General features: G+C 34.7%; 2 protein-coding genes and 2 pseudogenes across 6 annotated transcripts; 2 read left to right on the forward strand and 2 right to left on the reverse strand.

Moving 5' to 3' along the window:
* The first annotated feature begins 9,519 nt into the window (after nt 1–9,519).
* On the forward strand, nt 9,520–11,104 carry LOC120144043 (annotated as a pseudogene).
* LOC120144069 (mitochondrial import inner membrane translocase subunit TIM10) lies at nt 11,071–22,962 on the reverse strand. Of its 5 annotated transcripts, none has more exons than XM_039158225.1 (6): nt 22,958–22,962; nt 12,923–12,968; nt 12,567–12,619; nt 11,817–11,855; nt 11,620–11,689; nt 11,071–11,315 (listed from the first exon to the last, which is right to left on the reverse strand). In XM_039158225.1, the coding sequence occupies exons 2-6, from the start codon at nt 12,959–12,961 to the stop codon at nt 11,262–11,264; spliced, it is 255 nt and encodes an 84-aa protein (XP_039014156.1). In that variant the 5' UTR covers nt 12,962–12,968; nt 22,958–22,962; the 3' UTR covers nt 11,071–11,261. The 5 variants fall into 5 exon arrangements, with proteins under 5 accessions (XP_039014156.1, XP_039014154.1, XP_039014153.1 ...); XM_039158223.1 differs by lacking the exon at nt 22,958–22,962 and adding an exon at nt 19,094–19,098; XM_039158222.1 differs by lacking the exon at nt 22,958–22,962 and adding an exon at nt 13,068–13,235.
* LOC120144068 (DNA-directed RNA polymerases I and III subunit RPAC2-like) lies at nt 14,155–15,168 on the forward strand. Its single transcript, XM_039158219.1, has 4 exons — nt 14,155–14,237; nt 14,345–14,500; nt 14,699–14,775; nt 14,962–15,168. The coding sequence occupies exons 2-4, from the start codon at nt 14,400–14,402 to the stop codon at nt 15,129–15,131; spliced, it is 348 nt and encodes a 115-aa protein (XP_039014150.1). The 5' UTR covers nt 14,155–14,237; nt 14,345–14,399; the 3' UTR covers nt 15,132–15,168.
* Nucleotides 16,420–18,358, reverse strand: LOC120144067 (annotated as a pseudogene).
* Nucleotides 22,963–25,095: the final 2,133 nt, after the last annotated feature.

The following is a 25,095-nucleotide window of genomic DNA, read 5'->3' on the forward strand; positions in this document are numbered from 1 at the left end:
CATTGATATCACCAGAGAACATGTCTCTAGCAGCTCCTTATGTATGGTTTTTAGGGAAACCTAGAAGTATTTCTACCTCATCAGGTCCAAGTGGAACAACTTTATTTCTTCCAACCCATACCAGATTCCATTTTCAGCACTCATCAAGAACATACTTCTGAATACTCAAAGGTGGCTCATTGCTATAAGTTTCAATAACCTTACAGATCCTTTCTGTCAATTTGGCACTTCATGTACATGTTTATAAACAGTTTAACTTTGTTCTTGTATCCCATGAAAGCCACCATTTCTTTGACAATGGAAAAGCATCAGCACATGGAGGAAGCAGAATAAGAGAAAATATGTTCTTAATTGGCAGAATTATGAATATAGCCCTTTTCAGTGTAGTAGCATGGAAATGCTTCAAATCTGCAAATTCTGGCTCTACATCGAATAAGCACTGTGATATCCTAGTCTAAACATTAACTGGAACAAATGTAATTTGCCAATAGCATCTTCTGGAAGTGTTCTTTGAGTTATCTGATCTGGTTGGACAGAATCTAATCATTGGATTTGAAAGATGAATTTGCTCATAGTAGAAATAAGAAGACCCAATAGCATCTTCTGGAAGTGTTCTTTGAGTTATCTGATCTGGTTTGGTATGAACCCCAAAACTAATCATTGGATTTGAAAAATGAATTTGCTCATAGTAGAAATAAGGAGACCCAATAGCATCTTCTGGAAGTATTCTTTGAGTTATCTGATCTGATTCGGTAGGAACCCCAGAACCGATCATTGGAATTGAAAAATGAACTGCATGATCATCTTCATTAAGAAGCTTATTTTCAAGCTTCCTCTGCTTCTTCCTTTTCCACAAATCATAGCCCAAGTTTCGCCTTTGCTTGTAATTGGGATCATTACATAATGGCTTCCTATCTTATACTGAAAGAAGTGCGTCAGTAACCTTAGCCATTTGATCAGCATATAAAATTTGTCAATTCTGCAATTGATGAATCTGAACCACATCTCTCCATGGTTATTGAAGCGCCAGCCTCTGAGAATCCCATTTTTGTCAAGTATAACAGTTTACTCTCCTCATCAAAATCAGAATTCATGATTTCCTCTATATCAGAAGAACTATCAATATATGTGAAATCATCCTGAAAGATCGTTTCATAATCAGATGAGTTGTTATCAGAATCAACATGTTGCATGGGTGTAGATTTTTGATGAGCCTGTACCACTGTATATATAATCTTGCCATTGCATCAGATTACTATTCGCATAAATTGGTTTCTCTCCCACAGAAAAGTATATTTCAGAAATGACCTTCACTGAAAAATGATAAGCCACTGTGTCAACCTGGAATGAATGATTGAATACATCTTAAGTTTATGACAACATGAAGAGAATTTCAGTTACTTGATAACACTACTGTTTAGTGACACCGGAATGAGAGTATTCAAGATAAATAGATTTGGGGCACGAATAAAGCTACAAGTACCTACAACAATTCATTGTCAAAATTGGACCTCGTGGGGATCATGACATTCCATTCAAACAGAGATTGAGAGTGAATCAGATAAATCTAGGGGGACATCTTGAGGGCCCATTTCAACCAGAAATAGAATATTGGGGTATTTGAAGGCTCACATCAATATGAATATTTGGGCATTCTTGGAGGCTCATCTCAACAAGAAGTAATGTTGAGCACACTTTTAACATCTGTATCAGTAAAATGTTGGGAAATGTTAAAGGTTCCTTCAGACAGATCCATGTGGGGTATTTTGAAGACTCAGATTAACAAGAAGCAAATTGGGGCATGCTGAAAACCCATTTCAATCAGAATTAGGACTGTTGATGCATTTTTGAACGATCGTATCAGCAATTGTTGGGGCATGCTGAAGGCCCACATCATCATCTGTCAAGATCATGACTTGAAAAAATATTTCCTATGAGACAGAAAGATATGAAGAATGAAAATGGTGCAACAGTGACAGTCGAACTGACTATACATAATTGCTTCGTTCATCAGACAGTTACATTATGATCATGTTGTTGAACAAATGTTACTCAGCAAGTATGTTTTCAAAAACCTAATATTCTTAACCGTATGACAGTGTGTTCTTTGATAAACTACATTACGGTTGCATAAATAAAGATGATCCTCAGGCAGACTACTCGATCCAGGGTTCAGTTCCTTAAGATCTCAGCATTGAATTTGGCCTTCTGTGTGTCGGTAATAACTGAAAATATTTCTTTGAGATTCCTAGCAAATAGTTTCAACCATACTATTGAGATTATGAAGCTATTTTCACATCAGTTTTTGCGTCCTTGATGACATTGAAAAGGGAGACTCGACTCTCACTTATATTACTGTTATTCCCGTTGTTATTTGGGATCATCATTGCTAGCCAAGATGAACTGAGTTTTCATCTATTTTGGTTTTATCATTTGTATTTCATCCCCAGCTGCAAAAATTCCACGGATAGCTTATGTACATTGATCCTACAGTTGATGTGTTTCTACTTCCTACAAAGGTCATTATAGAAGAAAATGTGATCAGTATTACATTTGTCTTTGCCCGAGATGATATCAAGATCAGTTAATGTCTCCTATTCAATTCGACACCAGCATATCTTGTGAATTTGACCAACTTTTTGGTCGTACCAACATTACACTTGAATCCCCACTGAGTTTTGTTCTCAAGTGGTCTTGTGACGTTATTCAAAAGCTTTGAACATTAGGCAAAGAGCTTACATGATTGAGAAATCTTGGCAGAAGCCACAGTAAAAGATGAATGTGTTGTCAAATGTTTTACGAACATCTGAGCAGAAACCACAAGAAAAGATGAATGTATTGTCAAATGTTTTACGAACCAGTGATTATGGTGCTGAACCAATGTTGGAATCATATGGTTTCCATTTATTGATCCAAGATGAAATATGTCTTCTTCAACCCCAAGATTAGAAGTCAGATATAATGAAGATTTCTTTCCAAGGAAAGTTGAAATTTTAAACAAGAAACTAATGGGGTCAACTAAGGTTGAACTACAGGTTGTTGTTAAGCATCTCAACATGATATTGGTCCAAGTTGCCTTATTCGAGATCTGATTATATGTGGAGACATGAAAGGAATTGGAATAAATCTTCTTTGTGATGTTTCAAGAGTCAAATCAGAACAGACTATACTCCCCTAATTAATCCCCGCTGAGTCAGGCATATCTACATCTGCACTTTTTAAAGATAATAGATTCTCACTTCAGAGATGACAAATTTTCTTTTTAAAGATGATAGATTCTCTTTTCAAAAATGAAAGCTTTATGGAATTTCTACACAAGTCCAAGCAAAGAAAATTGGTTTTATCCAAGACAAAATGGGACATCAAGGTCATAGTTCTGACTACAGCAAGGGTTCCACAAATGAAACATTTCTTCTGAGACCTTCATGAAGCAAAGAAGACAGTAAAGATACAAGTTGATCAGATGATTCTGCAGAAATGCAAGCTTGATAGCATAAGTTGCTACATTGATATCCAGAGATAACCCTGGCAATAAATGATGAACTAGAGGAAGACCAAGTTCACCACTTTGAAGTCAAATGAAGATTGCATCAACATTCATGCATTCATAAGAATATCATTTATACAATAGACAATGCATTACATTGATACATCTGAGTGCATTCAAACATGAAGTTTTACAGATCTTCGGAAGAACGAAGAAGAAAAAAATACCTTACAAGAAGAAGGTATTCAAAACCAAAATACAGGAATCACGCAAACATCTGAAGAAGAGATGGACGCAATCCACAAGAATGAGTATTATCTTGAGATTGGGGCATGTTACCCAATCAACATGTTATTTTGAAAATAATGAGAAAACGATTTTCATAGTTTCTCATTTTATCTTTTCTAAAATGAAATTGTTGAAAAGTAAGAAAACGATTTTCTTAGTTTTTTACTTAGTAAACTATTTCTTACATCTGTAAGTCCTTCAGTGCATGATGTTTCCAAAAAGCCTTCGGGAGCTTTTTGATGTTTTCAAAACCTTCGGGTCATCTGTAAGCCCTTCAGTGCATGATGTTTCTAAAAAGCCTTCGGGAGCTTTTTAATGTTTTCAAAACCTTCGGTCATCTGTAAGCCCTTCAGTGCATGATGTTTCCAAAAAGCCTTCGGGAGCTTTTTAATGTTTTCAAAGCCTTCGGGTCATCTGTAAGTCCTTCAGTGCATGATGTTTCCAAAAAGCCTTCGGGAGCTTTTGATGTTTTCAAAGCCTTCGGGTCATCTGTAAGTCCTTCAGTGCATGATGTTTCCAAAAAGCCTTCGGGAGCTTTTTAATGTTTTCAAAGCCTTCGGGTCATCTGTAGGTCCTTCAGTGCATGATGTTTCCAAAAAGCCTTCGGGAGCTTTTTGATGTTTTCAAAGCCTTCGGGTCATCTGTAAGTCCTTCAGTGCATGATGTTTCCAAAAAGCCTTCGGGAGCTTTTTAATGTTTTCAAAGCCTTCGGGTCATCTGTAAGTCCTTCAGTGCATGATGTTTCCAAAAAGCCTTCGGGAGCTTTTTGATGTTTTCAAAGCCTTCGGGTCATCTGTAAGTCCTTCAGTGCATGATGTTTCCAAAAAGCCTTCGGGAGCTTTTTGATGTTTTCAAAACCTTCGGGTCATCTGTAAGCCCTTCAGTGCATGATGTTTCCAAAAAGCCTTCGGGAGCTTTTTAATGTTTTCAAAGCCTTCGGGTCATCTGTAAGCCCTTCAGTGCATGATGTTTCCAAAAAAGCCTTCGGGAGCTTTTTGATGTTTTCAAAGCCTTCGGGTCATCTGTAAGTCCTTCAGTGCATGATGTTTCCAAAAAGCCTTCGGGAGCTTTTAATGTTTTCAAAGCCTTCGGGTCATCTGTAAGTCCTTCAGTGCATGATGTTTCCAAAAAGCCTTCGGGAGCTTTTTGATGTTTTCAAAGCCTTCGGGTCATCTGTAAGTCCTTCAGTGCATGATGTTTCCAAAAAGCCTTCGGGAGCTTTTTGATGTTTTCAAAGCCTTCGGGTCATCTGTAAGTCCTTCAGTGCATGATGTTTCCAAAAAGCCTTCGGGAGCTTTTTGATGTTTTCAAAACCTTCGGGTCATCTGTAAGCCCTTCAGTGCATGATGTTTCTAAAAAGCCTTCGGGAGCTTTTTAATGTTTTCAAAACCTTCGGGTCATCTGTAAGCCCTTCAGTGCATGATGTTTCCAAAAAGCCTTCGGGAGCTTTTTAATGTTTTCAAAACCTTCGGGTCATCTGTAAGCCCTTCAGTGCATGATGTTTCCAAAAAGCCTTCGGGAGCTTTTTAATGTTTTCAAAGCCTTCGGGTCATCTGTAAGTCCTTCAGTGCATGATGTTTCCAAAAAGCCTTCGGGAGCTTTTTGATGTTTTCAAAGCCTTCGGGTCATCTGTAAGTCCTTCAGTGCATGATGTTTCCAAAAAGCCTTCGGGAGCTTTTTAATGTTTTCAAAGCCTTCGGGTCATCTGTAAGTCCTTCAGTGCATGATGTTTCCAAAAAGCCTTCGGGAGCTTTTTGATGTTTTCAAAGCCTTCGGGTCATCTGTAAGTCCTTCAGTGCATGATGTTTCCAAAAAGCCTTCGGGAGCTTTTTGATGTTTTCAAAGCCTTCGGGTCATCTGTAAGCCCTTCAGTGCATGATGTTTCCAAAAAGCCTTCGGGAGCTTTTTGATGTTTTCAAAAACCTTCGGGTCATCTGTAAGCCCTTCAGTGCATGATGTTTTCAAACATTTCCATCCTGCTCAAAAGAAGCCAAATGAAAAAATTATTGTCTTTTTCGTCTTTGCTCTATTCTTGTTAACACAAGGATGAGCAAAGAGGGGCAGCTGTAGACATCATTTTTTCATTTAAAATTATTATTATTATTATTAGTATTATTATTATTAGTATTATTATTATTATTATTATTATTATTATTATTATTATTAGTATTTATTATTATTATTAATATTATATATTATTATTATTTAATAAATAATTACAAAATTAGAAGCCCATTTACAAGCCCAAATACCATGGCCAACCAGAACCGACCCATACCCCAAACTGAAACCCTAAACTAATTTAGGGTTTCAGCTAGGGTTTACAAACCCTAGCCCCCAGCCGCCGTCAACATCATCAGCCGTTGGATCTGGCAAGATCCAACGGTCCAAAAAGGTTCCAGATGGGAAACCCTAGGGTTTCTAACCCTAGCAGCCAGCCGTTTCTAGATGCCTCCAGCCGCTTCCGATGAGTCCAGGTGGTCCAACAGATGCTGCCGACACTCCAGAACGTCGAGAAGCTACCCACGTTGAGCCCTATGGTGAGTCACCACCATAGCTATGGTGACTCACCGGGCCTTTCATCTCTGGAACCGGTCCAACGAGAGCCTCGGTGGTGGCTATAAAAGCCACCCCACCTGCAAGAAAAAAAAACCAGAAGGACAGAGAGCAACAGACAGCCACAGAGAGCAACGGAGAACAACAGAAAAACAGACGAAGAGAGAACAAAAAAAAGAGAGAAATATGAACAGCAACCAACAACTAGACTAAAACAGAAACGAAGAGAAGAAGAGAAACTTACCCTTGAAGCCTCACTCATTGCCGGAAATACCGAGCATCACCGGAGTTTCATTTTTCGAAGGTAAAAAAATTAGATCTACAGGAATCTAAGGGTTTTTAGGGAAAATAAAGACCGGAATCGGTCTTAGAGCTTTTAGATCTATATTTTAGGTAAATTTGGGAATTTCCGGCCACCGGAGGCGGTGGCCGGCGGTGGAACTTGCGGCGGATCATGGTTGCCGGCCGGTGCTCAGCTCTCTCTCCGGGGAAGAGTTTGGAGAGAGCCGAGAGAGTTTTCTCTCTCACAGAAAGAAAAAAAAAGAAAGAAATGAGGAAGATGGCATATAATGGCCGGCCGATAGGGTATTTAAAGCCCTCCCCAAACGACACCGTTTTGGGGAGGATCTGTCCGTAATTAAAAAAAAGATTAATCCCGTCCGCCATCCCTTTAATTTGTAATCTTTACCTTTTAGTCACTGAATCAAATTTTTGATCCTTTTAATTCAGTCTCTACATTTTATTTATTTATATTTTAGCCATTTACCGTATTAATAATATATTTAAGATAAATATCATATTTAGTCCTTTAATTTTAATAAATAATATTTTAATCCCGAGTGTATATATTTTTAATTTATTTTAATATGATATTCGAATTTTATATAGTTTTAAATTAGTCACCAAATTAATAAATAAGGAAAATAGCATGTTTAATCCCTATAATTTTAAATAATTAATTATGAATTAGGTATTTAATTTTATTAGATTATAATTTAGTCCCTAAATTTAATATTTTCATTTACAAGCTTTATTATTTTTTTATTTTTTTATACCATGTTTTAATTGTATTTTAAACATTATTTAATCATATGTTACATTTATATATTTATGTTCATATATATCATTACTATTATTATTATTATTTTTTATTAATTATGTCAATATATATAGTCTTATAAATATATATAATATTTATTTATTTATTCTATTTTTCTATTTGTAAATTTAATTTTATAAATTACTTTTAAGAAAATAATCATATTTTGATATTTATTATTTTTAATATCAAAGAAAAAAGTTGTCTTAAGGTACCTAGAAGCTCTTTTCTGATATTTTTGAATAAATAAATATCTTACTATATTAAAATAAAGGTTTTTTATATTTATTTTTAAATATTAAAGAAAAGAGCTGTCTTAAAACACCTAGAAGCCCTTTTCTGATATTTCTAAATAAGTAAATATATTATTTATGTATATTAATATATTTTCTTAAAATTATTTGAAATAATAGAATTATGAATTAAATATATATTTGATTTTTTTTTTCTAATAATAGAGACAATTTATAGTTAATAAAGTACCAATTTTGGGCGTTGTAGGGGTGCTAATCCTTCCCTAAACGTAACCGACCACGAATCCCTTTTTATTATTAAAAAGAACGAATTTTTGGTTATAAAACGCAGATCAGTTCATCTTTTAAATAATGTTTTCTTAAAAACTTTTTTTTAAAAGATAATTTTTAGGTATTCGACCTACCTGACCCAAAAGGCCGATGGCGACTCCCAAATTATTTTCAAAACCATTTATTCACATCAATTTCCCCGCCAAAATTATAATATTTCGTGCCCGGACGAAAACCGGTTACGACATAATTAATTTTCCATTTTGCTGTAATTTATTGTGATTATTTTGGTTGGATTTTGTAATTATTGAGTTTTCCCCTTTCCTCCCTTTATTTTAGGAAGAAGCAAGGGCAGTTGGCCAATTAAGAAGTGACCGGCTGGCGAATCTAATTGGTTGTTGCTGTGATAGAAATGAGAGATTGTTAGTTGCTGAGTTTATGCCTAATGAAACTCTCTCTAAGCATCTTTTTCACTGTAACTTCCATTCTTTTCTTCAACCGTTTCCCTCTTTTCTGTTATACCTAGCCCATAGTTTGATTTGATTATAATAGTTTATAGCCAACCAGTAATGAATCTTAAAAGTCATATAGAGAATATGTTGTGTCACTCCCTGTAATTTGGAAAAATTTGAGATTCAGTCCTCAAAAATTAGTTCCCTTACTTTTTCAATTAAAAAATTCTAGTCCAATTGTTATGTTATTAATATTTTCTATCAGATTTTGTTTATTATAAAGAATGCTTACTTAGCTCATAATGGTTTACTTCTAAAATTGGTATGATTGCATGGGTGTATTGAATTTTGACCAGGAATATAAAATCTACATATCTTCTGGTATAAAATCTACATATCTTTTGGTATATAGAATAAATGAGTCGGTAATGAATGTCTTAAGCTACTTATAGTAATTGTTTTGCATTGGTTTGAAATGGGTGTAGGGGAAAATCAGCATATGAAACGGGCAATGAGATTGAGAGTGGCTTTATATCTAGCCGAAGCGCTCGAATATTGCAGTTGTAAAGGAAGGGCATTATACCATGACCTTACATGACTGCATATGTTCTCTTTGGAACTTGTATTTTTTTCTCTTATAGTTGTTTACTTCTTGACAGGACGGTAATCCCAGGCTTTCAAGTTTTGGCCTTATGAAGAACAGCAGAGATGGAAAAAGTTATAGTACAAACTTGGCTTTCACCCCTCCGGAGTACCTAAGGACGGGTAATATATGTTAACAGATAAAGTTCATGGAACTCTTTTTACAGAATGCAATAGTCTGTCCATTGTATGAGTGTGTATGCTCGTAGGGATTGGGGGAAGGATATGTCAATTAAGTGTAGTATATACGTTTGGTTCTCAAACAACATGCATTGCTGCCTCTTTACCTGAGTTTTGACACCTTAATTTGACAGGAAGGGTTATACCAGAGAGTGTGGTTTACAGTTTTTTACCCTATTGCTTGATCTTCTCAGTGGCAAGCATATACCTCCAAGCCATGTGAGTTCTCTTTTCTGTCCTTGATCTCCATTGGTTGAAGTCTTGTCTGAAATCTTTCTATGGCAACTGAAGAAATGATTCAGACCGTGGATCTAAACTGCACCAAAGGATGGCCATAGGAGATAATTTAAAAGCTTAAAAATGCTGGATTGTGATCATCATTGCAGGCACTTGACCTTACGTGCTAAAAACTTTCCAATGCTAATGGACTCATGTCTGGAGAGTCAATTTTCAAATGACAATGAAACTGAATTAGTGCGGTTAGCCTCTCGATGTTTGCAGTATGAACCTCGTGAGAGGCCAAATGTGAAATCTCTTGTAACTGCTCTTACTCCGCTACAGAAGGAAACGGGGGTATGCTTGCGTTATTCCTCACTATCTTACTATCATATAGAGATCTAGCTAAGCTCTGTTACTATAAGTGATCTCTTTCAGAATTTTCTGGCAATGAAGTTGCTGGCATATAGGACCGTCCTTTGTAATTTTGTATGGTTTTTAATTACTACTAGCTTGAAGCTTTATGAAAGGGGTAAAGAAGTGTAACATCTCTTTCAAACATTGAGTGCTGAACTCAATTTCACTATTCTGCTATTCATTAGTACATGATTTATTGAATTAACCTTCACCCCCGAGAAAATTCTGTGTTACCTTTCTAACCTGCATCTTTTAATAGGTTCCATCACATGTTTTGCTGGGCATTTCAAATGAAACGACATCCTCAGAGCAGACAATTTACTAACGCCTCTGGGAGAAGCATGCTCAAGAATGGATCTTACTGCAATACATGAAATACTAGAGAAGATCGGATATACGGATGATGAGGCATTGCAAATGATGTAAGCAATCCATATATTTTATGTTGCTTTAAATCTGGGTCAAAAGAAAATAATTATAAGAATAATGAAGGGTTAGTTTATGCTTTGGTAGTTTCAGCATAAAAGCTAGAAGATGGCCTCGTTGCTAGTAGTTTTATCATTCAAACTGCTAGAAGTGGAGAATTGTTTTTTTAAATTCCTTACAAATTGTTTTATGCTAATTGGCATCGTATTTTGCTTTGTAGCTTTCTTTCCAATGTGGACAGATCAAATACAGGAGACCCTTAACTCAAAAAAACGTGTAGATGCTTCTTTCCGAGCAAAGGACTTCGGAACAGCCATTGAATGTTACACTCATGTAAGTCTTTTGTTTACAATTTGGCCATCTGCAGAAACATTTCATTTTCCTTGGTTACCTTTCAGATAAAGACTTGAACAATATGCCTAATAGTTTTACCAATGCTTTTGTCATAGTTCATTGATAGCGGGACGGTGGTATCGCCAACCGTGTTTGCAAGGCGCTGCTTGTGCTACTTGATGACTGACATGACACAAGAAGCCCTTGGAGATGCCATGCAAGCACAGGTAATATCTCCCGAGTGGCCGACAGCATTTTATCTCCAAGCTGCTGCTCTGTTCAGCCTCGGGATGGACAATGATGCCAAGGAAACCCTAAAAGATGGTGCAAACTTGGAAGCCAAAATTCATAGTAATTGAAAGTGTATCGGTCCTTTCCCCCCTTTCAAATATCCCTCGTGTCTCTAAGTCTTATGGCACCCTTTTGCATTATTTAATGATTGATCAAAGATTAGAGCAATGTAATCGGGATTATTTGCATTTAACAAGCAAGCATGTGTTGTTTCTCAAAAAAGCAATGGTTGTTTTATGGATGAAACAAGAACTCTTGATTTGCCGCTACAAGTACAGATAAATTGCTAATGTCAATTGCAGGGCTAGCTATGCTTTACTTGTAAACAGAATTACGAAGACGACGGTGTTTTACATTGGAGGCCGACCACCAGCACTGAGTATCTGGCCGATCATGCTATTCACCTAGAAAATATAGTGCGTATAAGAACCAAATGTCAGCCATTAAACTAAGAAACAGATACAAAGATCAAACAAATCTATAGGAAAAACATAGGAATCAAGCATAGATTGACCCAAACGTGAAAGCTGAAATATAGAACTTTCTGCAAAGTATATATAGGCATGCAACAGAAATACAGAATGTTCTTTATAGTTCATCTTAAGAATAAAACCAAAGGAAGCAATAAAAAAACTAGCATAAGCCATGATTGAAACTTCAATAAAACACAAATTAGAACATTATGAATAATTTGAAACTTAATCTTACCTGCCAATACTTAGAAACACAGCGATCGATGCAACTGTTTTCCCCCATGTTTAGCTCAGCCTCCTTGTACCTAAAGCAGAAATGTGTAATCATCGACGTCATTTCTTTAGGGGATAAGATTGACCGTATATACCATGTGCAAGCCGATTAAATAGGGAATGAAACAATAAGAAACGTGGTGTTCAGACTGCTAATACCTTTTGTCTACGCACTTGTTGAAACAAGTTTGTGCAAGCCTGAACGAAAATCATAAAAACAAGTTGAACCCAGAAAATCAAGTATTGGCAATAAAAGCTTACAAAGTAAAGGAAAATATTGTCACATTATCTAATAAGAAAGAAACAAGCAAGGCTATAGAAGTCCATTTTCAAATTCTGAACTAAGAAATTTTAGTTTCTAGGCAGATAATATTGAACATACAGGGAGTTCAAGAAGCAAAACGAAAGTTACATGTTCTTGTGATATCAATCTTGACATTTCTTGTTAACTTCCTACATGTACTACTAAACAAAGACCTATCTATTGGGAGAGACGAATTGATTTTGGATAAGGTTAATTTGGATCTAATCAGTAAGGATTTTAAAATTTTCACATCAAGGATCAATTCATTTTTAAAATTTTCAATCATTTTGGGTCTACTCAATTCTTGGCTCGGGTTGTTCTCGATACAGGTTATTCCGGTTTGAGTATTGGGTTTTTGGGTAAGATCATTTCAAATTCTGGTCAATTTAGGTTTGGATCATCTCGAATTACTTATTCAGGTTATTCTGGGTTCGATCAGGTTAGATTCAATCATGTCGGATTTGGGTTGGATGGATTCTGATTGTTAACTCTAATTAATAAAATCAAACTGGTCGAGTTCAGGTTGATCAGATCAGGTTTTCAAGTTCGGATCAGAATTGTATCGGTTCAAACTAAACATGTTCATTTAGGCAATTCTCTCTTACCTGTTGAAGAGTTCTACCCTATATTCCATCTCTGTTTCTGCCATGCCAAAGGCCTGCAAAGCGTTCAAAACATGAACTTCAAATCACCCAGATCGCATAAATGGTAAAAGACACCGATAAATACAATTAACAATTTTTCAACCAAAACCCAAAACGAAATAAACCTCAAAGAACCATTTCCAGTTAGTTCATAATAAACACCTTAATCCATTGAAACTATACATACACCCAATTACCTGAACAATCCAAACTCAATAAAACAAAAGGCCAAATCAATCAATAGAAATATTAAGTTTTTTCTTCATTAATTGATGCAGATCATTGTTTAAGAATTATGGGGAGTAGCAACAGCTAACCTGCTCTTTGTCTATTCCAGCTGGGATGTTGGCAGCCATTGAAACCCTGAGAAACAAACAAAGATCAACCTAAATTTAACCAGAAATATCAATGGGAAATATTTAAACAATATCAGAAATATGGGACTTTTAAAATTTTACTCACGAGATTTTTCTCTGATGGGAGAAAAGCTTTGTTTTTGTTAGGGTTTAAGGAATTGATGAAAAACAAGGAAATGGCAGATGAAACCCTCTTAGGCGTTAATCGTTATATTCAAATTAGGGTTTTAAGGTGACTCCGCGACGCAAAGAGGTCAAAGTATCTCCCAGGTCCTTGGTATTTGAGATTATATCATTTTAGTCCTTTTGTATTAAATGGATTCATTTAACCCTATATTATAGACATTAAATCAAAATTTGAGCAAGAACCAAGTGGTCTCTGTGATAAATAAATTTTTGTTATTCCTCGAGAACCCGGGTTCGAGCACCATAGATGTCAGAGGTGTGAACGTTCAATGTCGAGAGGTTGAGAGCTATCTTTGAGCAGGATATTGTCTTGTACTTACACCAGATTAATCAAAAAATAATCAAAATTTTCAAATACATTGAACAACCTCTGTGGTAAAAGAGAGTGTTGATCTCACTAGAAATCTTAGATTCAAGTAGTTGTGTCTGTAAAGTGTATGCGTTATCAAGAGGCTAAGAAAATTTTAATAGATACTAGTATCTTGTAACCACTTCATAGTTCATACTATTAAAAAAATAGTAATTCAAATTCTTTCTATTTTAAAATTGATTTAAATTAATATAATTATTATTAAATGGAACAATTTCTCTTTCTACTAATAAAATATTAGGTAAGATCAATTTGTTTACAGAGTTAACATTTATTATTTAGAGAATGGAAATTATTATTTAATAGAATTAATATTTTTATGGGCTTTATGGTTCTACAAATGATTTTTTTTTAATTTCAATTATGAACAAAAAAATTAATATTATCTTTTAAATAACAAATATTAACTTTGTAAAAAAAATAATTTTTATTTGTTTCTTTTTACTTTTAAAAATCTAAATTGGTTGATCTATTTATTATAAAAGAATGAACCGAAATCAATTTATAAAATAAAAGGACCAAATTAATATAATTAACAGAAGGATTAAATTGATACAAACGTAATGTACTGTTGAAAATTGAGGACAAGTCATTTTAAGTAAGGACTAAATTTGTAATTTGAAATTCTCTTGGTTCATTATAATCCTGTCACAACAGAACATCAAGGGGGGAAGGGGAACTTGTTGAAGCTTTGCAGGGTTTTGGAGGCAAATTTGTGAGGTAAGTCAGATTCTGTGTTGTTCTACCCCTTTTAATGTGCTTTCCTCATGATTATTTCGGCTAGATTTCTTCTTTTTGATCGTTATTTTTTCCTTTTCTTTCTGCAGGTTTTATAGATAAAAAAATCTGGGTGTAGTATTGGAATTTGAATAAAAGGAAACAATGGAACACGGGTCTTTCACCGATAATAGTGCTGCAACTTTTTCTTTGACTGATGAAGATCATACTCTAGCCAATTCTGTTAGGTTCACCTTGAATCAAGAGTCAGTTCAATCTCCCATGGTTTATCCTTTATTTTTCTTAATTGTTCTTGCTTGATTTATGATGGGTTTCCTTTGTTTTAAGTGATTATTTTGAAATTAAAAGCTGTAATTTTAATTCTGAATATGATGATGGTTTTCATTTGTTTTAACTTTTAAGTGATTATTTTGAAATTGAAAGCTACAATTTTGATTGTGCAGCCCAAGGGTAACATTTTCTGGGTACAGTATTCCTCATCCTTCACAAGCTCGAATTAATATTAGAGTTCAGACAACTGGTAACTCAATCCTCTACTCTATTCTCTTTCCAGCTTTTAATGGTTCATTGTTCATTGATTGTTCTGACAATCTATCTTTCCATTTTTCTGCTTTGAGATTCCTGGATGCCACTATGTTGTATGGATCAATTCTAGTTCCTTTTTTAGTTGCTCAGCTGGGCATGAACTGATTGATGTTTGCGACAGGTGAAGCAGCGAGTGAGGTGTTGAAAGATGCATGTCAAGATCTAATGCTGATGTGCAGGCATGTGAGGAGCACTTTTGACAAGGCTGTTGAAGATTTTAAAGCAAGCAATGCTGTGAAGGCCATGAAAATCGATTCAAAGGATAGTAGTGATTCAGAAGAGAGTGAATGAAATTAGTATATTTCTCATCTTAAAACTATCATGTGCTCGAGATATCATTAACTAAATCTGAATTAGTTCTTTTTTGGTATTCATATCGAAGCTTTGCGCTTGCTGTCTTTATTCGGCTAATTTTATAGCATAGAGTTTGAGAGTGCATGAAAGTTTTAAGCGCATAAAGCATTACCAAATCTGAAACTAACTATATGTTAAAAACGAGTTGAGAAGAATACAATAACCATGTTATTAGCATACAAGATTACAGGCAATGCATCAATCTACTTGAACTTCAGGCTTTGGGGCATTTTCTGTTGGTTTCATCGAGGTCGGAGTTATTTCTCCTGGTTTTGACGACTGCAGTATGGATATCCAACAGCTTGTGAACTCTGCTTATCTTTTTTGGAGCATCTGCAGCCGGCAAGCCCGCATGCAGGTAATGGCGGATCAAGAAATCTAATCTAATCGTATATGTTCTTCGTGTTATCGGTTATCATCACACTAAGACATTGCATATGCTCCATAATCAAATATAACAACAATACACAATACCATAATAGCCCATTCAATCTTCATATGCACATTTTGACCATCAACAAGAGCCAAGCTATCAAGGCATCTGTATCAACTGAGAGGCTTGAGCAGAGTTCAGCTTTTGGCCCATAAAATTCGTAGAAGACTAAGAAATCTAATCTCTGCTGAACTTTTTCCGACCTACGTCAACATTAAGATTGCCTCAGTAATCACTATACTACCATTAGGTTTGAACTTTAAACCAGAAGGTGACCATAAAATTGACTTATGATCTTAGTTAATATCTCGCAGTTCGATTAAAAGATACAATATGAATTGTTAGAGGTGAGCATTTGATTAAGTTGAATCGAGTCAAAAATTGAACTAATCAAGTTGATAAATGCTATTTTATAACTCCAATTTAAATTAAAAAAATTCAAGTCAAGTTGTTTGAAGTTCTATATAAATTTAATTGTAAATATTTATAATGTTATAACTTCAATTTAAATAGTTTTTTATAATTATATATATAGTATACATATAAATATTTCTTCATACTTTTTTATATTTTGTATATATATATATATATAATGAAGAGTTAAAAAAAACTAATTCAAATGAGCAAACAGGTTTTTTTTTACTGAATGAACTTTGTTTTTAATCAAATCATTATAAATATAAGATCTAAGGGATAAAATATCAAGAAAGATAGAACAAAAGCAACAAAAAGTTTCAAATTACAAACTTAGAAGAGAGTAGGGATACATATGATAAACTGAGCATGCTTTGCTGAAATAGCAAGCAAGGTACTGGAACTGTAGAACTCGGGAATGCCAAATACAAAAGGATCTCAAGCAAATTTGAAACATCATAAAATGCAACGGTTACAGAAAATTGTCCATTTCTTTCAGCAACAGGACCTGAATTATTCCTCCTCATACTCAGGTTCCTCTTCCTCGTACTCATCTTCATCAGCTGTCGCGTCTTGATACTGCTGATACTCAGAGACCAGATCATTCATGTTGCTCTCAGCCTCTGTAAACTCCATCTCATCCATGCCTTCTCCTGTGTACCAGTGCAAGAAAGCCTTCCTCCTAAACATAGCTGTAAACTGCTCGCTCACACGCCTAAACATCTCCTGTATGGATGTCGAATTGCCAATAAATGTCGATGCCATCTTGAGGCCCGTGGGTGGGATGTCACAAACCGTTGACTTCACATTGTTAGGAATCCACTCGACAAAGTAAGATGAGTTCTTGTTCTGGACATTCAACATTTGCTCATCCACTTCCTTAGTGCTCATTTTGCCACGGAACATGGCTGATGCAGTCAAGTATCGCCATGTCGTGGATCAGCAGCACACATCATGTTCTTTGCGTCCCACATTTGCTGAGTTAACTCAGGAACTGTCAGGGCTCGGTACTGTTGGGAGCCTCTCGAAGTGAGTGGAGCAAAACCCACCATAAAGAAGTGAAGCCGAGGAAATGGGATGAGATTCACAGCAAGTTTCCTAAGATCAGAGTTGAGCTGGCCAGGGAATCGTAAGCAGCATGTAACCCCAGACATTGTAGCAGATATCAAGTGATTCAAATCACCAACTGTCAAAGATCAGAAAGAAAACAACAAAAGGTAAGAACCTCGAGGATCCTAAACATAAATAAACAGATCTTAGATCTTACTAGCTCGATTTTAGATTTAGGTTAACTATTCTTAGTTGCGAAGAATCAGATCATATAGGCAGAAACCCACAAAAGCATAGAATTAACAGTACTAAAATTTCAATCAGAAGACATAGCGCTAAGCAAAATGAACAGATATCAAATTATTCAGATCAACAAAGATATAAGAGTTTCAATTATACCATGCTTTATAAACAGATCTTATTCTTACAAACTCGATTTGAAACTAAGGAGCTAAATCGAGGGAAGACTTACAGCTGGGAGTGGTAAGCTTCAGAGTCCTGAAACAGATGTCGTACAATGCCTCATTGTCGAGAACCATACATTCATCAGCATTTTCAACCAACTGATGAACAGACAAAGTAGCATTGTAAGGCTCCACGACGGTATCAGAGACCTTAGGAGATGGGAAAACAGAGAATGTCAACATCATCCTATCTGGGTATTCTTCCCTTATCTTCGATATCAAAAGAGTTCCCATTCCAGATCCAGTTCCTCCTCCCAAAGAATGACAAACCTGAAACCCTACAGAGAACAAAAAAAGCCCCATTTAACACCAATTATTAAACAATGAGTTGAACAATAAACAAGTTTCTCACCAGATTTATAATTTACCTTGAAGACAATCGCAATTTTCAGCCTCTTTCCGGACAACATCGAGTACAGAATCGATTAACTCAGCACCTTCGGTATAATGGCCTTTAGCCCAGTTGTTACCGGCGCCGGACTGGCCGAAAACGAAGTTGTCGGGTCGGAAGATCTGGCCAACAGGACCAGATCTGATGCTGTCCATGGTACCGGGCTCGAGATCCATGAGGACAGCACGAGGGACGAACCTACCACAACTTGCTTCGTTGTAGTAGACATTGATCCTCTCGAGTTGAAGATCTTGATCTCCTTGGTAACGACCGGTTGGATCTATGCCGTGCTCGGCGCAAACAACCTCCCAGAACTTGGCTCCGATTTGGTTGCCGCATTGGCCACCTTGAATGTGAAGGATCTCACGCATTTTCGATTATGGAGAAGAAACTAGAAAAATGAAAGGAACTAGAGGATGACAAAATGAGAGAGGTAAAATTCAAAATCAAAGTGGGAAGAGCCGGGTTTTTATAGAAATATATTTCATTTAGTATTGATCTAATTTTGATTTTAGAGTCTCTACTCTACCTAAATTTAAGATTTACTCCTTTTTACTTTTTGATCCCTCTAAAATTAAGTTATTGTTAAAAGTAACTTTTATGTTAAAACTATATTTTATTAGATTGAATTTTGTTTCTTATTGTTATTTCAAACGATCCGAGTCACCTGAAAATTAAATTAATAATATCAAACTGTTGTAAGTAAAGAAGATTAAACTTGAAGTTTTAGTATAATAGTGGGACTAAAATCAAATTAGACCCTTGTTCTGTCTTTTAATGATGATTTATCCCGGTCTACGGGGCTGTTGATAAGAGAAGGGAAAAGTTATTTAAAATTCAAAAATAGAAAGACAGAGAGGGATGAAAATAATTCAAATTAGGAGCGGATGCCGCCATCCTTCTCTCTACCTGCCAAGTGGCTGCCGCATGTTACCCTCCACTCATTTTCTTTTTATCGCTAACAATTTATGATACGGCACTATTATGAGAATAATATTTATTTTAATTCCAATAGAATTTAAATAATACTCTATTTAGTTGTAAAAATTACTTTCAAAAGACATATTTTGAAGGGTATCTTTAATAATTAATATTGACATCATTCAAATCAAAATAAAAGAAACGAAAATGAGATAAAACTTTAAACAAATTTTATTCAAAAAATAATAATAAGCACAGTACACGTTGGCTATACATATTTATACGAATTAAGTGACAACATCGATGCCTATACATAATGTATTTTCCAATCACTCAATGAATATATGTTTAAAAGATTATATTTAATATTTTAAAAATCTCTATATAAATAATGTAAGACTTAAGAATAGTACAACAAAAACTTATTAATCTTCGTTCTTAATTAGATTCGCATCAATACCCTAGTCAAAATAGTTTAAAAATTGAAATATCGATTATTCTATAAGATAACAATTATCTTTAACATAATAATATTTCATTTTATACTTTTAAAATTAATATTATCAAATAACTATCATAATTAACTTTAATTTTAATTTTAGTAATTACCACTACTAAATCTGATATAATATTATTACTTATAATAGTTTCAATAATAAAAATATACATACATCATTCATACTTTAATAATAAATATAATATAATTTCAAAATATTTGTATATTTGATAATCCACTTATAATACCTATATATTATTACCTAAATTATATTAACTTTTTTAATTTCAACCACTATTTTCATCAAACTTCATATAATCATTTAAATATAAATACAAAACAGGTTAAAAGATTCCAAGTGGAATTATAAGCTGTTTTTTCTTTCTTTCTAAAACTACATATAATCTACTACTAATATTATTTAACATTAAGTATAATTTAAACTTAAAAAATTGTACTTACATAAAAAAATGACAATTATCGGAAATTATGTTAATTTTCCTCCAATGGATGGTTATCAGCATATTTTCCACGTCAACTTTTTTAAGGATAAATTGCACAGTTAATCCATAAACTATTATTTTTATTCCAGTTTGATATCTAAATTTTATTTTTTTATAAAATCATACTTAACGTTTAGTTTAAGTTTTATTTTGATACCATCGGCCAACTATTGAGCCCACACGATCATTTGGAGACTGGACAAAATGAAAATCGCCCAACTTGCTGGGGGAAACTTCCCATTTAACATCCTCGTTTCGACATAAACACCAAAATCCAACTCTCCAAATATACATGTAAAATTCAATAATTTATTAAATACACCCGTATAAGCATACTCGTACCCAACACTATCATTCGATTCCGGATAACATATATCATCGAAGCAAAGCTAACCAAATATTATTAAATAGCATATACCTACGGTTAATGCAATACAATTAATCAAATCACAAACTTGAATGGTGTTGCTCATGAAAATATTTTGTGAATAATATAACCGTGGGTGAAATGGTTTCCCCTGGCATGGGCCAAAACCGAGAAACTGGGAATCAAACTTAAAATATACTCCCACCATAGGGAATGAAGAGAATATTTTATATATATATAAAACAAAAGTAAAAAGAAATCATGGTAAAAACAGAATGTTTACAGATTTCATCAATTGACTGAAATTGAAGACTATCTATTCTTTCCATTGACAAGGGTCGATTGCCTTCATTTTGCTTCAGGAAGTGCAAGTGAAATGAACTCACAAGTTCACAACCAGCTACATAACATAACAACCTTCGGATTTCCACAGACACAACAGAGAAACGCCTTGCTCAAGAACCGGCTTCCTTAATTTCCTATTACTCTACAACGGAACAGCCAAAAGACTTGAACAACAAATTAGCAGTTAACCGCATACAACTGAAAACGTTAACAAGATTTTTTTCCCTTTATATTGTTACTCTAAACAAGGGGTTGAATCCACGCATATTTATTTTCGAATTTGTTACTAGCTTCCCAATGATTCTCTCTAAACTGGCCAAGTAGTACCACATATGAATACATTGATTCGAGTTTCCCTTGTGCAGGGTCATTTTTAGTGATTCACGGTTTAGCTAGGCTTAACTTGTCTATGTGGCTGGCTATTTAGATTTTATACCGAGTAGAGTAACTCTATAACGAGTCCTAAACTTTAAATAAAAGGCATTTACTTCTAAATCTAAAGCACTTAGAATCCCTTGTCCAATTATAATAAAAAGAAATGTCTGCCTGTTGATACTTCTATAAATTTTCGAGCTTGGTACAAATGATTCTAACAGAGATTTTACTATTGAATGGAATGTTAAACCTATCATGTACTTTTACCGCTACAGATTTTTTATCCTTCTCAAGGTTCCGCTGCCGGTGTTTGCGAGGCTACGGCAACTATGATGCTATCTATTCTTGCAAAATGCAGCCACACACCACTCTTATAGTATAATCTAGAGCCTTAACAAAATAGGTTTCAATTTTCAATCAGGCTACAGTTATTTGTATAAAACTTCATGCTCACTGTTTCCACAACTTGCAAGCAACTAGAATCATCAAATCAAACCGACGTTTTGAATTTTCCATCTCAAACTCCAACCAAGTCAAATTGTAGACCCTAAAAGCATCTGTAACCATGAAAAATAATCTTCGTACAACTAAGCCGCAACCTGTTGTACATTGCACCATTGTTGTGCACCCTCAAGTAATTCCTTGGGAAACAAATCAACCTGGGTCATCTTCATCTCGGGTGTCTCAGATTTACGTTTATCACTAATTATCAATACTTTATCATTGTCTCATTTTATAGGGCAGAGCAGATACAGTCGATTAAGGACTTTACACCTTACAGAATTGAAATTATTTTTATCTCACAAAATAATTTATCGTTCATTACTTGATATTATTAAAATTGGTCATCTTCAATGACTTGATAGTTATTTGTATGCGTCAGGTTTATGTGCTTTTTTTTGGGGTGACATTTAGGCATAAGCCTAAAGGAACTAAGAAACTAAAGACTAGGCCACGTGCGACGTTTTATCAAGGTTAACTAGGCAATCCAGTACCAAGTTAGCTTCGGGGAATGTATGTTTGTTGTTAATTACTTGCACTTAATAATTTATCATGTTCATTTTATAGAGCATAGCAGATACAGAATTGAAAATCATGAATTTATGAGAATCGTTTACATTTATTATACAGAATCGGAAAGCACTGTACAGGAAACAGACATCCTACACCATGACTAACTTGAGCATTATGAGAGTTTCAAAACAAAGAAGTATAGAAATTTGGAAGTTGAAAGCCAATAAAGTAATTCCTTTGGAAATAAAATCAACATTAGTTCATCTTCTTCTACTTTTGGACGCCAAGTCAAATTCTGCTACATAGTTATTCATGTTTGTAGTAAATTACTATCCACTTTATCATGTCTCATTTTATAGTGAAATCAAAGACTTAGAACCTTGAAGAATTCAAGATCATAAATTAATGGAAGTCAGAGAGAATTATAGGAACATAATCATATCAAAACCCCAATTCCACTCAACTAATTACTTGGAATTGGAATTTCTCGAGTATGACTAACTGAACATAGTCATTTAGAATATTAGATTAATGCCTCCACAATATTATATCTAATGTTCATTCGGCTCAACTCAAATCAGACGGAAACCAAACACAAACTGCAAGGACAAAAAGGAAATGCACCGCCGGTATTCGAAAATTCAAGTCTTAACTTGTCAGATCCTATATTGAAACACCAAAGAGAGGTTACAACAACAAGACTAACACTTACCCCCCCCCCCCCAAATTCAACATCATAAGTAGGTAAAGATGGATCCTAGTGAAATATACCTGTTAGACCTGCAGTTACTAGATTCTATACCTGTAGAAGCAAGAGTGGAGATGAGGCCTAATATAACCATGCTTGTTTATTATTTACTATTCCTAACATAACATTCCGAAACGAATCATATTTGACATGAGGGATAGAAGGCATTTTCTTGTCCATCCTAACATAAACTAAGCCCCAGGACATCCCATGGCCTAAGCAAGCACGTACTAACATGCAACTCTAATCGGAGTCTCAACCTAAGCTTTATCACTTTCACAAAAGGATGAGACACTCCTAAACTAAAAGAGAGAGGTAGTCAACAACCTAGCTAAATCTTAAGAATTCATAAGAATTCCTATAATACATTTTAAGGAATAACTTACCATCAAACTAACATATTTACCAACCTCTCAGTTTTAAAATCTCAGACTACCACAAGTTTCCATGAAATGCATTTGACTTTAAAAAAATTAAAAGATTAGTTTAACAGAATGAAATAAAACAAAAATCAGTGTAAATAAGGCAACAAATATAATACCTTGCAGTAAATGAATTTCAAAGAAGAAACAAATGAAAATATTACAAAGAAAAAGTTTACCACAAAACAGAACACAATTTTTACCACATCCTAAAAAGATGAGTGTCAAAACCTTCCCACTGACCCTTTCAGCCATTATGTTGTCTGCTTCACCGAAAAAAGATGTTGAATTGAAAAAATCTATTATAGAAAAAAGAAATTCCACCAGTATAAAAATCAATTCTATCAAGTTTGAAAGAATTGTGATGGTATTAAGCATTGGCCCAAAAATTATTAAATGATAACTGAAGGGAAATATATTTCTCCTAAACAGATGAAAAAACGGACCAAAATGGCAATAACTAGGATAAAAAATTTCTTGAATTTAGACTAGAAGAAACATAAATTCTTTAAGGCAAGATACTGAACCTATAATAGTAATTATAGTATCTCGAAACTAAGGAATTGGGTCAGATAAGGGATGTATTCTTAGATTGATACCTAGGGGTTGTAATTGTGAGGCAGATAAATTAGCAAAGGAAGGGATTGGGTGATTGTAAGATTTATTATATTTTCTGTTTTATGTATTTGTGGGGAACAGTGGTTATGCTGTTTGTTTAAGTCTTATGTAATATGTTTTATTCAATAATATATTGAGGTACTCTTTTCCTCCTTCCGCTAGTCGATTCTTTCCTTGGGGAATCGGATTACTACGATGGAGGTTTTTAATGATGCCTCCTACTTCTATAAAAAAACGAACTAAGGAATTGGAAACAAACCACCACAGAATGGAGATAATTTCACTCTTAACCAGAAGCTTATTCTTTAAGCCAATAATGGTTATTCTCTAAGAGTTGAGGATGGCTTGGTGGTGGGTTCCTTCCAAGAGGCTTCTGGTCCAGGTCCTCCTATTTTGTTAGAGCTTATGGCAATTAAGAAGGGCTTAACTTTCTTTGATTCATTCCAGCAATGGATAAGGGTCCTTTAATTGTTGAATCCGACAGTAAACTTGCTGTGGACTGGGTCAAGAACTATGATCGATGTCCCAATGTATACGTAGACCTTGTGAAGGAAATTGTTACTAAGTTAAGAGGTTTGGAGGGTATTATTAGATGGGTTGCTAGGTCAGCTAATGTTGAGGCTGACGCCTTAGCAAAGGCTGGTATTGGCTAGCTTCTTTGTTTTGTTTCTGTTATAATTTAGGCTTTCGATCGGTTTGTATAGGGAACTTATATGCTTTGTTCCCTAAGTATTATGTAATTTCTGGGTTTTAATGAATTATAAGGCACTCTTTCCTCCTTCCGCTGATTAAGGAGCACTTTGTGATCCATTAATCATGAAGGGGTTTTTATCGAGGCCTGCCATTCCTATCAAAAAAAAGGAAGACCTATCTCTCATGGCCTAAGCCTTCAAAAGTTCATATAAAAGCAACAGAGTACAAAAACCAACAATCTTCTGCTTATAGTTATATTTTTTTCTGCTTCAGGATTACAATTGAGTGATCAAGCAGGCCTCATTTTGATGTTCATTGAATTTTAATGATAATTTGCACAGGTAAAGCTACACATAGACCCTCAAATTAAATTCATATCCTAGACTCGACTAGATGACAGAGATTAAATGCTTTGGGCTCATAGGATTAGCAATCTATTGCAAACAAAAGTAAATAAATAAAAAATCCTAATAACATAATACAGAGCATTAAGCAATCCTAGCTACAAATTAGGCAAGGAACTAGCGACACCCATAAACCTTAACAAGTTGCACCATTAATGACTTTTGGCAGTAAAAATGTTTTGGGTAAAGTACACTAGAGGTCACTGACTACATAAAAATGATCTTTTTGGTCAACAACCTTCA

This window comes from Hibiscus syriacus, unplaced genomic scaffold (genome assembly GCF_006381635.1).
Source record: "Hibiscus syriacus cultivar Baekdansim isolate YM2019G1 unplaced genomic scaffold, ASM638163v2 tig00110879_pilon, whole genome shotgun sequence".
Classification (NCBI taxonomy): Eukaryota; Viridiplantae; Streptophyta; class Magnoliopsida; order Malvales; family Malvaceae; genus Hibiscus; species Hibiscus syriacus.